An 11,664-nucleotide genomic window follows, 5' to 3' on the forward strand; every position below is an offset into this window, starting at 1 on the left:
GACAGGCTGTGCAGACCCCTTCCCAGCCCCAGCCCTGCACTGGCTGGAGGGATTGCAGACCCTCTGGGGGCAGTAGGGCCCCAGAAGCCCAAGATTAGCTCCCACCACGGCCCCCACCGCTTCTACCACAGCCGCCACCACCACAGCAGCCAGCTCGGGCTCGGCCTCGGGCCGCCTTCTCAGCTCCTAAATCCGGATCTGAGCCCAACCATTATAACTGAAGTTGACAGGCAATGTACTTTTCTCACTCACCTGCTTCCAGGCCTTCCCAGTCGCTGATTTCATCCTTCTCTCCCCAACGCACACTCCTCTTTTCTGGAGGAGTTTTCTTCTATTAGATCACATCAACAACCCAAATAACTCACTTTAAAAACTTGAGTGGAACAGAATATGAGTTTGAAATTTACCCAGCTGGGGGTGATGTCTACACTCTTCCCCTTGCCCATTCTGGCTGTCAGGGCAGCAAAGATGGCCCTGATGAGCCAGTGGACAGAAGGGTCTGCAGAAGGAATCTGAGTAATAAAATCAAGGCAAAAAAAAAAAAAAGATTTTATTTTAAAAACAGGTTTGTGGGTTTTTTTCTTTTTGCATTCAGTACATTGTCATTCAGACGTCACAACACTATATACAGATACACAACATTTTAAAAAAGCCTATTTCTGATGAACATTTCAAAAGAACACTGTTTTGTAATGCACCAGTGGGAAGGGAGAGGGTGAGGGACCTCCCCCCTCAGCAGCAAGTTGGCCTTTGAGGAGGGATAGTTAGGCAGCATCTACATTAGCTGGTTAATTGGGGGCTGGTTATTTCGGCCTCCTGGAAGAAAACTGCTTCCCTCTGGACAATCAGTAAAAGTGAAAGTGTGAGGCGCTCTCCTCAGTGACTGCCTCCACGGAGAAGCAACTGGAGAGGGGCTCTGCTGGGGGACCCACTCTCCATCCCCTTGGAAGAGAAGTTTGTCCTTTCCTTAGAAAAATGTTCTGCTTCTGTGCCTGGCCTCATCCCCAGTAGAGAGAGGGAGGGAGGGAGGGAGGGAAAGAGAGAGAGGGAGAGAGAGAGAGAGAGAGACATATTTAGCAGTGTGGTTGGAGTTTCCATCCTCCTTGGATTTCTGCATGTTGACTGAGGGAGCAGAACAGAGGAGACAGCGGGGGCAAAGTCGGCTCCGCAGAAATTCAGTTTCCTGGTTGAGGTGGGGGTAGGCAGCTCCTCCACCAATTCCAGCTTTTGTTGAAACAGGAAAGAAAGAAAACCTATGCGCTGTCTGTACTCCAATCACGATGCCAGATCCCTAACAATTATCATTAATATTAACGCGACTTTTAAAATATGCACAGAAAACCTTACCTGGGAAATCTTGCCTAACTAAGGAGCGCGGGAGGGACAGGGAACAGGAGGAGGAACTGGAAGGATAGTGTGAGCTCACCAGGTCCTGCACCGAGGCCCCACCCTCAGGAGGGTCATCAACCTGCCTGGGCAAAGGATGAGGCAAGAATGGGGTCATTTGGGGCTCCCCAACCCTGCTTTGGTTGGAATGATCGGGCTCTTCGCCCCCTGCCTCTCAGCTTTCTAGCAAGGCGAAGGATGAAGGCAAAAGGGAGTGGAGGCCGTCGGCCTTCCTCCCGCAGCCCACCCAGACCCACCTCCAAAGCTGCTGAGGCCTGGTAGGTCCCATCTGCACAGGGGTGGGAGTTGAGGATGGGGTGGGGAGTAGGGGGCTGCAGAGCGCGCCCTCTGATCCTCTCTGCCTCCCGCGGCACAGTCACTCTTTCTTGTTAACATTAAATATTCGTCTGCACCAGGCGAAGCGTCCTTCGTTGGGTTCGGTAATGGTACAAAGCGGCGACATAAATAGACGGGGCGGGTGGCCGGATGGGCGGTCAGGTGGAGTGGAGATGAGGCGCTTTTGATTTGCTGACCACCTTCTTCTCTTTGACCCGTCGGTTCTGGAACCAGATGGTGACCTGGCGCTCGGAGAGGTTCGTGGTGGCAGAGATGCGCCGGCGCTTCTCTTTGGTGATGAACTTGCTGGCAGCGTACTCCTTCTCTAGCTCCTTCAGCTGCACCTTGGTGTAGGGCACGCGTTTCTTGCGCCCGCGCCGGTAGCTGCTCACCTCGGGCTGTAGGGGAACCACGTCTGGGGGGAGAAAGAAGCCAGGCGGCAGGAAGTGAGTCGTGTGCCTGGACCCTGGACCAACCGGGCTGTGCGCCCCGGGCTGCACCACTGAGTAGGCTCAAGGTGCCGGCAGGGACTCGAAGGGGACAGACAAATTGCCCCCCTAATTCTTTGCGCCTGCTATTAGCAAGGCCACGACTAAGGTGAGGCCGCTGATGTGTTGCCTCTGGTGAAAACTTTTTTTTTTTTCCCTAAGATTTTATTTATTGGGGCGCTTGGGTGGCTCAGTCATTGAGCGTGTGCCTTCAACTCAGGTCATGATCCCAGGGTCCTGGGATCGAGCCCCGCATCGGGCTCCCTGCTCCGCGGGGAGCCTGCTTCTCCCTCTCCCACTCCCCCGGCTTGTGTTCCCTCTCTCGCTGTCATTCTCTCTGTCAAATAAATAAATAAAATCTTAAAAAAAAAAAGATTTTATTTATTTATTTGACAGAGAGAGACACAGTGAGAGAGGGAACAAAAGCAGGGGGAGGGGGAGAGGGAAAAGCGGGCCTCCCGCGGAGCAGGGAGCCGGATGCGGGGTTCGATCCCAGGACCCTGGGATCATGACCTGAGCCGAAGGCAGACGCTTAACGACTGAGCCACCCAGGTGCCCCTGGTGAAAACTTTTAAAGAGGGGGGAGCCAACAACTTGGGAATCGAGGTAAGTAATATTTTAATGCAATGTTTAAAAAATCTAAATGAGGGCGCCTGGGTGGCTCCAGTTGGTTAAGCGACTGCCTTCGGCTCAGGTCATGATCCTGGAGTCCCAGGATCGAGTCCCACATCGGGCTCCCTGCTCAGCAGGGAGTCTGCTTCTCCCTCTGACCCTTCTGCCTCTCATGCTGTCTCTCATTCTCTCTCTTGCAAATAAATAAAATCTTTAAAAAATAAAAAAATTAAAAAAATAAAAAATCTAAATGAATGCAAAAAAACCCCATGATAGAATAACAAATTTTAAAATAAACACGGGACCAGTAGTACTGATTTTTCCTTTTGCCTCAGGCTCCAATATAGCTCTGCACCGCATTTGTTAGTAAAATCCTGTACCCTTAAAAGGGTCCCTACAAATTTCACCCTGGTCTGAGGGCCTAGAGGATTGCAAGTATTCAGGAAAATTCCTCCTTCCTGCAGTTAGATCACTTGGGCATCCATTAGCATAAACTGTGCCCCATTATCAGGGGAAGGCGTTCTGTTGTCAGTTTGAGGGAGGGAATGGCAGGAAGGGAGAGAGCTTCAGTGGGAACCAACCACTGAGTGGGGCCTCATGCCTTTGGTCACTGCCTCTGCCCTAGGAATCTGAGACCTGTACCAACAGATAGAGAAGAAAAGTGTCCAGGTGAAGCCAGCCTGCTGGGGAGCCAATCGCTCTAGATGTCCAATGTTGTGAGCCACTTAACAGCATCCAAGTTGAGAGGTCCTGGATGGGAGATGTAGGGAATCAGGCCCCTGGAGGTAGAGTCCATGCCCCAGGGTCTGCCCACCAAAGGAGGCACTAGGAGAGCCCTTCTTGGGTTAAAACCAGCTGTTGACATAAGTCTTCTACAAAAAGAATTCAGTGCCTCTCCTTGCCCCCCACCCCAAGTGTCCTCTCACCAAAAGAGAGCAAATTCTGCTCCAACCCCCTCTCCTCTCCATTCCTCCAAAGCTGAGAGAAACTGTCTCCATCGCATACAGGAACCCTAGCCACCCTAAATACCTTGTTATTCCAACCACTACTAGGTAAATTTCTTTAAGTCTGTGAATTTCACAGGAACTAAGAACAATATATGTCACTTATATCCCCCCTTCCATTCCACCCTCACCTCTGTTAATAAAAAGATCATTGCAACACTTTCAAGGGGAAAGTGGGGTATTAGGGAGATCATCTGAATAATTCACCCCTCAATTTTTAAAAATGTAATTGTTAGACTTCTTCAGGCAGAAGCTAATGATGAGGACTGAATATTTGGGGTTCCCCCTTCATTCTTACTGCCCTTTGGAAGTAGAGAGGCAGTCCAGAATGCAGACATAAAGCTCTTCCTGAAATGCTTGTTCTCACCCCACCCTCATAAAACACCTTCCCTACACCATTCCCATTGGGTCTGCTCTCACCCAGGAATACTTGTCTCTACAGGCCGGAAAGAGAAGAGGTCACAATCAAATGCCAGTAGGAAATAAAGTGCTCAGGAAGAATATGTGAAAGAGGGGGTCCCAATGGCCTGGTTTGGCTGTCTTCATGACAATTTCTCAGGAAAATTGTTGGACTTGTCACTTTTCTCTGCCTGTGTAGGAATAGGTCAAGGTTTTTTTTTAAAAATCTGAAAAACAAAACAGCTTCACTTTAGCAGAGAAGATCCTTTAGGGTAAAAAGAATTTTTTGTACAAGATAATTTTTAAAAAATCTCTCAGTTCTCAACTTTGTTTTACTCTTACAGACATAGCTATGATTCAGGAGATTGATGATTCCAGGACAAGAGTAAAACAAAGAGGGTAAGTAGTGACACCATGAGGTATTTGGTGTTTTTTTGTTTTGTTTTGTTTTTTTAATTTAAATCCTCAGAACATTTTTTCAGGCTTATTTTATTAAACCCAATTTACAAGATGAGGATTCTGAAGCTCAGAGTGGGTAAAATAACCTAAGTGGCAGAGCCAGATTTTAAACCAAGATTTTTCTGACTCAACATAATGAGACAGTAAGTTCTAAAATGGAAATAGGCTATCTGGTACAAAATACCTCCTTTTCCTTGGAGAGCAAAATGAGATAAAGTGGGTTTTGGTTCCTGAATTAACCAGCTAATTGTCCCTGACTTTTTATTTCACTTTCTGGAAATGCTCACAGTTACCTACCCAATTTTGGATCCTCTAAACACCAACTCTAAATTTCCAATGAGGTTTAATCAACACAATCCTTAAAAATTGGTTTTAAAAAGCAGATACCTGGTCTAAACTGGCTATTTTTCTCTATAGGATGCCAAGGATTGATTTGCCAAAGTTTTTAATGGATCTGACCAAAATGTTGGTTGTTTTGGCCCCTTGGGAAAATACCTTTAGTCTTGCCTTCTCAAAAAAGCCCCCTTTCACTGTCTGCTGTCTTGCCTGAAAAGGAATTGGGATCTATGGATACAGAAACATCTGGAAGCTCAGACCTCGAGTGGTGTCTATACTGCCTAAAGTAAGTAGGGGACTGAGTTATTAATTTTACAATCAAGCCTTCCCTAACATCCCTCCAGAGCACATACACACACAAACCACTTCATACCTGGGGACCTAATAGACACCTTTGAGAAGTGAAAAAAAACCAGATCAATGATCAGCTGTAGCCTTCTCTTGGGGTCCTGTGCACAGGTTCCCACTACCCACTTGCTCTTGACCACCCACTCCTACAACAGGGCTCTGCATTCTGAAGAGGACTTTGTCCAGCTAGAAATCCTAGCTGCTCTTCTCAACCATAATCCAAAGGCTTGTCAGTAGGGACTTCCAGTATGGCCCAAAGAACCCACTATTTCATTCTATTGCTCTCCCCCAATCCTGACTCTGTCTCTCCCTGCCCACCCCCCCACCCCCATGCTCTGATTCTTAGAATTTCTACTGATTCTCTCTTAGAATTTTTGTCTCTCTGTATTAAAAAAAAAAAAAAGTACCTACACTCATCATAGGAAGGAAAAAAAAAAAAAAGGAGCAATGAAACAAGGGTCTGTATAATTGGGGGAAGAAGCCACAACACATCTTGGCCCTAATTATCTGGATCTTTCTGAACAATTGCCTCCATAGCCCACACCAGCCCAGACCGCCATAGCGAGGTTTCTCAGAGCCAGAGGCGCTAAAGAGAGACAGTAGTGTTTATGCCCAGATGCTGCCGAACAAACCACAAGTGCATAGACAGAGTTATCTGGAAATCTCACTACTTCTAAAAGATCTCTGTGTGGGTAGAAAGATGCAGGGTGTCTGAAGATAATTTCTTTTTCATCTGCTTTTTGCCTGGACATCTGCACTCACTGAGATACACCAGCCTGATTCTGTTTCCACACGGGGAGTGTGTGAGCATATCGCTGCTGAGACGTAGTGGGTTTTATATCCATTTCCATGCCATAATTTGCAAGTGTATTAAACCTCAATTGGGCTGTATTTTTTTTTTATTTCAAAGATATTTTTCTCTAGGAGGCTATGATCAAAAAGTGTTTATTTTTAGCAGGTTTTTTTTTTTTTCTGGGAATCTTTAAGATGTTTATTTTGCTCAGATATTTCTGAGCTTCTCTCCAATCCTTCACTGCCACCTCACTCTACACGCATTCACAGGGATGCCAAAGCAGCTCCTTCTCTTCACCTCTCCACACTAAACCCATTGCCCATTGCTCTAGACCCATGTCTCTGCCCACAGTGGGTGAGGTGGGCATCTGCTCCCCTTCCTTTCGGCCCCTTAGCATGGCCTACCAGCTCCCCCTGTTCCAGGAATTCCTGCTGGACCCCTGTCTCCTAAGGAGTTTTCCGTTTGGATGAGATGGTGAATTAAAGGGCCATCTGTCTATAGTACATTACTGTACACTTACATGTGAATTGTCTATCTGCTAGAAATGTATTATCACCTGTTTCATATTAGGTAGTTGATAACATAAATTATATTACATAAAAATATTATTGCCAATTCAGAACAGGTAATACATGATACCATGTACTATAATTCTATCATCCTGGAATCTTCTGGCAGCCAGAAATGGGGTGCCTAGTGTGGGTCCCACCCGGATATTTAGTTGTGTTATACTAAGTAATCTCCTATTTGCAAGAATGTTATCTTCTACACTTTCTAACATCATTCAGTGATTTTTTTCACTATCTGCCCTTGCCCCAATCCCGGATGCAGAGGAATTTCAGGCCCACCCTTAGGAGGTCTTCAGAGCTCTAATTCCCAGTGAAAATGTCCCTGGGCTCACATGTAGAGCTGGGGGGCCCTCTGGATAGTATGGGGAGACATCTGTGGCTTCCATGCCCCCCCTCCATTCCTGTAGGCATTAGAATGGAGCCAGTCAGCCCTCTGCCACCGAGGTCTGCTTACAGCCAGAGCAGACTCAGGCTTTCATAATTTCTCAGCGCTGTGCTGAATCCAAAGCTCCTGATGTGATTTTGACAAACCTAGGACTGATCCTTCTCCCATGGGGAATGATGGGGATTTCAGGATCCCCTCTGGTTCAGAAATAGCCTCAGTTGGAAAAGGACATCGGTGAATTCTGCCCCCCCCTCCCATACACAGGCAAAGACTTAGGGGTCCCTAGCCTGGGCCTGGATCCCAGATGTATCCAGAACAGGTCTTCAGTCCCTCACTTCTCATCCTCATTCCCCTTCTTCTGTGTTTGAGGCATAGAAAACTCTCTTTCTCCCCGACATCTGGGGGAGTTGGCAGTGGGAACACCCACAGGATTTGAGCTCAGGATACCAGAGAGGCAAAGAAAATTTTATATCCCAGGAGAGGGATGCAAACTCCCTTCTCGCCACATCCTCTCCAGAGATTTTTAGTTCTGCTCCTTTAACGATCAGGAAATTCGTGGCCGAATTCTTAAAATAAATCAAGAAAAGAAAATATTCTGCATTTCTTTGGACCCGGCAAATTAGACCCCTATTCAAAAAACAAAAACAAACATAAAAACCTATCTAGTGCTTGAACGATCTTGAAAATTCAGGCAAGATAGTTCTTATTTTTTCCCTCAATTATCCGGTGGGTTGAGGGTTTTGTCCTGGTGGTTTCGGATTCCAAGGCACCCAAGGCCCACCCCACCCCCATTCCTGGCTGGAAGCGGGCTTCGGGGGCCAAGAGCCGCGCGTGAGACTGGAGCGGGCTGGGGGAGGAGGAGGCGAGCTCCCGACTCGAGCCGAGCCGGCGGCCCGGCGCTCGGGCGCCTGTGATTGCTTCACTCTCGGCCGGGCAGCTCCGGGGAACGTGTCGGAGCAGATTTCTTCCCCAGCGCATTCCTCAGCGCAGCTCGCCCGGCAGGCTCCATCGGCAGCCCAGCAGAGCCGGCGCGCCGGGGCCAGACGGCGGGGGTGGCTGAGGCGCGGAGCCCCGGGGCAGGCAGGGCGGGGAGGGGTCCCTGGCTGCTGCTGCTGCGGCGGCGGCGGCGGCGGCGGCGGCGCTCGGGCCCCTTCCTTACCTGGAAAGGGAGACTTCCAGAGGTGGGCGGACTGCGACTGCTCCTTGGAGCAATACACCTGACTGTCCCAGCCGTTGGAGAGAGCCCAATGCTGGTAGCCTTCGACGGGGATGAGCGCGTCGTGACGCGGCTCCGGGTGCCCGCTGATCCCAGGCACCACCGACACGTCCAGGTAGCCGGGCATCGCCTGGTACGAGCTGGCGAAGCTGGGGTAGAAGGCGAACTCCTTGGCCCTGGAGGACAGGTCGTCACCGGGCAGGGCGCCCGACGGCTCCGGGTATTTATCGCCCGGGTGGTAGGCGCAAGGCTTTTGCTGCAGGTTCACGTTGTGCGACAGGCGGCAGCCGTAGTAGCTGCCACCGAACGGGTAGCCGTAGCCCAGGGTGGCGCTGGACGAGGTGGGGGGCGCCGGCGGCGGGGCGCACTGGCGCGCCGCCTCCGGGGCCGGGATGTCCGTGTAGACGGCGCCCTGTGGGGCGCCCAGGGGAGCCGGCGGGCGGCCCAGCACGGGGTGTGGAAGCAGGTCGCGGCAGTGGCTGGCCGGGCAGCTGCTGCCCAGCCCGTCCATGCTGGGGGCTTTGCCGGGGCTCGCTCCGCTGCAGCCGCCCCCCGCGCCGCCCGCGCCGCCGCCTCCCCCGCCGCCGCCTCCGCTGCCGCTCTCCGCCGCGCTGTCCTCATAGACGTACATAAGGCTCTCCGGCCAGCGCGGATGCAAGAGCAGCGAAGTCGTCATGACATGATCTGCTCGAGCTTTTTAAAAACTCCACTTGCCAGAGGCAGCGAGCTAGGGAGACACCTCGCTCCCTTTTCCCCTCCCCCATCCCTCCTCCCTTCCCTCTTCTCTCCTCCCCTCCTCCTCCTGGTGCTTCCACCTCCCTCCCTACATACCCTCTACGCATGCGGGGACACTTCATTAAGAAATCCGGCGTCTCCCGCCCGGCTCCCCTCGGCACCCCTCCCGAGCCCACGTGACGCTGCCAACGCACGTGATTCTGGGGCCCGGTCTCCTGGGGTTCCCACCCCTTGCGGTGGGGCGGGGCAAAAGGAAACAGGTCTCTGATGATTGGCTCTCAGGAGGGGCGAAGAGGAGGGAGCTGGGAGATTTAAAGGAACAGGGCAACGCCCCCCTGGCAGGCCCGAGGGAGGGAGAGGGAGGAGGGGGAGGCTGAATTTGGCCGACGCAAAGGGGTCTGGAGAGACTAGGACTGTTCCTGGGCGCCTCCCTCTAGGTTTAGGTTTAGATTGGCTATGGGGGAGACTGATCCTTGGCCAAAAAACGATCGCTGTTACTGGGTTGGGGTTGGGGCCAAGGGTGGGGGAGAAACTGGATTTTTTTAAATAAATAAACTAGAAAGCAGGAGGAAGCGTGCGGGCAAGGCGTGGGGAGCCCTGGTTCTGGCCCTGGCATAATCCCCTAGAACTCGCGGATGGAAAGAACCCGAAGCCGCGCACCGAGAGACTTTGATGCCGGGATTGCATTTCCATTTCCGACTTTCAGCCACTTTCTCCAAAGCCCCAGTTGTCTGAGAGGGACCCTTTCGGCTCCTCCACCTCCACCGCAGAGCAGAGAGGGCTGAGAGGATGTGATAGCCCCAAAAGACGCGCGCACACACACACACACACACACACATCACTACACGGAGGGGGTGGAGTGATGCTCTCAGTGAAAATGGAGAAAGAATAAAAGGAGGGAAATGAGGGCAATAGGATAGACTGATATTTCAATGTACAATAGAAATGAAAAGCCTCAGAGTGAGATTTTCAAAGAAACGGGCAGGAGGTGGGGGAAGAATTCGGTCTAGGAAAGCTAAAAAGCCCTTGATGTGAACAAGAGCAAGCGCTCTCAGATCGGTGTACAAAAGGAAACGTGGAACGAGAGTCGGCCGATCTGCCCCTTTGGAGGGACCTTTCCCAGGCGCAACTCTGTAAGACCCCAGAAGGACCGACCTAAGCCTGGTGGGCCGCCTCCGCCCTCTGCAGCCTGGGCTGAGCGGGCCTAAGAGGGCCCAGGGGCAGAGCCAGGATCAACACAGTTCTCTAATTTAGGCTTCCACGGCTTTCTTGGGGTCACTCCCTTTTAGTGTGGAGTGTCTGCATGCCTTAAAATTGCCCCATATGTCAAAGAGAAAATTAACACCAATTTACTGATTTTTGAAAAAGTCCCCCTCTTCCTTACCAATCTCCAGACTTGGGTTTCCTATGCCCAGTGAGGTAATAAAGAGAGAGAGAGAGAGAGAGAAAAAGGGGGGGGGGAGAGGGGCTGCAGCATCTCCCTCTTTCCTGCCACTGCCCCAGATTTTAAATGCTGGGTGCTCCTGTCCAGACGGCTCGCAGGGGGTGGCCATGCAGTAGCCCCAGGCTAGTCCGGACCCACTGGATCCCTCAAACCTGAGAGCAAATGCCAAGTCTGTACTGAGATGCAGCCCCATGGCCATGTCCCTTCTCCCTGTATGGGGAGGGTAGTATTTGACGATGGAGAGCGCCCTGGTGTCAGTGAGTTAGGATAAAAAATGAGTAATCTTTATCAGTGTGATGTTCATCCGGAAGGGCCACCTCAGAGTCTGAAAGCAGGCTTTGGGCTGGGCTGGCAGTAGGAAGAAAATACAAAACATAAACCGGCTTAGCTTCAAAGTGTGTTGAGGGCGATGATGGTGGTGGAGGGAGAAGAGATGAGCCCGGGGAAGGTGGGGGCTTGCTGGGAGATGGCTTTTGGCTAGGAAACTGGCTTCCCTGCCTCAGAGTCCAAGGTCAAGGTAGAACAAGGGGAGCAAACAGGGGCTGGCCAGTCTAGACTGGGTCGTGTGACCTTGGCCCCCCTCTGCCTGCTGCCTGGCTGGTGGGGTAGGTAGTGAGGAGGGCTGAGGTTTTCCAGCCGCAGGTGTAGAGGGGGTGCCGAAGCCCTGGCTTCTCCCACTGTGAAGTGCTGGGTCTGCGTGGAGAACGCAGGGCTACGTGGACCGGGCTCTGTGGGGCCGCCGGGAGAAACAAAGGGCCTGAACCGCCCACCGCATTCCTGGGGTTCCCTCCCCAGTCCAGGAATGCTCTAGCCCAACGCCAGACGCGTCTTCCGCGGACCCGGACCCAAAGACACGCTTCCCCCAGCCTTTGGGAGTAGGGGGCAGAACGGCGGGAAGGATCCGGGTGCAGGGCGGCCCAGCAATAAATAAAATTAATAGTATGTTCTTTTCCAGGTTTATGTAAGGACATTAACTATTCCTATTGCAATGAGATATAGATTTAATTAACCCGGCAATTTTACAATTCCATTTATTAGGGGCACGATGCGGCCAAAATTTAGCAACGAGAAGAGAGAGAACCAAAGTCTCCATCAAGAAGACCAGCCAGCGAAGATGTAGGCCCCCCAAGAGACTTGGGGGTGTGGGAAGCCTG

At 51.4% G+C, this 11,664-nt stretch overlaps 1 protein-coding gene across 1 annotated transcript; it reads right to left on the reverse strand.

Moving 5' to 3' along the window:
• Nucleotides 1-1,880: 1,880 nt before the first annotated feature.
• HOXC13 (homeobox C13) lies at nucleotides 1,881-9,007 on the reverse strand. The gene is made up of 2 exons (XM_032421143.1): nucleotides 8,275-9,007; nucleotides 1,881-2,137 (listed from the first exon to the last, which is right to left on the reverse strand). Exons 1-2 carry the CDS (start codon nucleotides 9,005-9,007, stop codon nucleotides 1,881-1,883), a joined length of 990 nt encoding a protein of 329 aa, XP_032277034.1.
• Nucleotides 9,008-11,664: the final 2,657 nt, after the last annotated feature.

This window comes from Phoca vitulina, unplaced genomic scaffold, assembly GCF_004348235.1.
Source record: "Phoca vitulina isolate PV1807 unplaced genomic scaffold, GSC_HSeal_1.0 scaffold23, whole genome shotgun sequence".
NCBI lineage: Eukaryota > Metazoa > Chordata > Mammalia > Carnivora > Phocidae > Phoca > Phoca vitulina.

Coding starts and splice junctions, on each gene's coding strand:
- HOXC13 (XM_032421143.1), bottom strand. CDS start 9,007: ATGACGACTTCGCTGCTCTTGCATCCGCGCTGGCCGGAGAGCCTTATG. Junction 2,138..8,274: donor CTGGAAGTCTCCCTTTCCAG/GTAAGGAAGGGG, acceptor TTCTCCCCCCAG/ACGTGGTTCCCCTACAGCCC.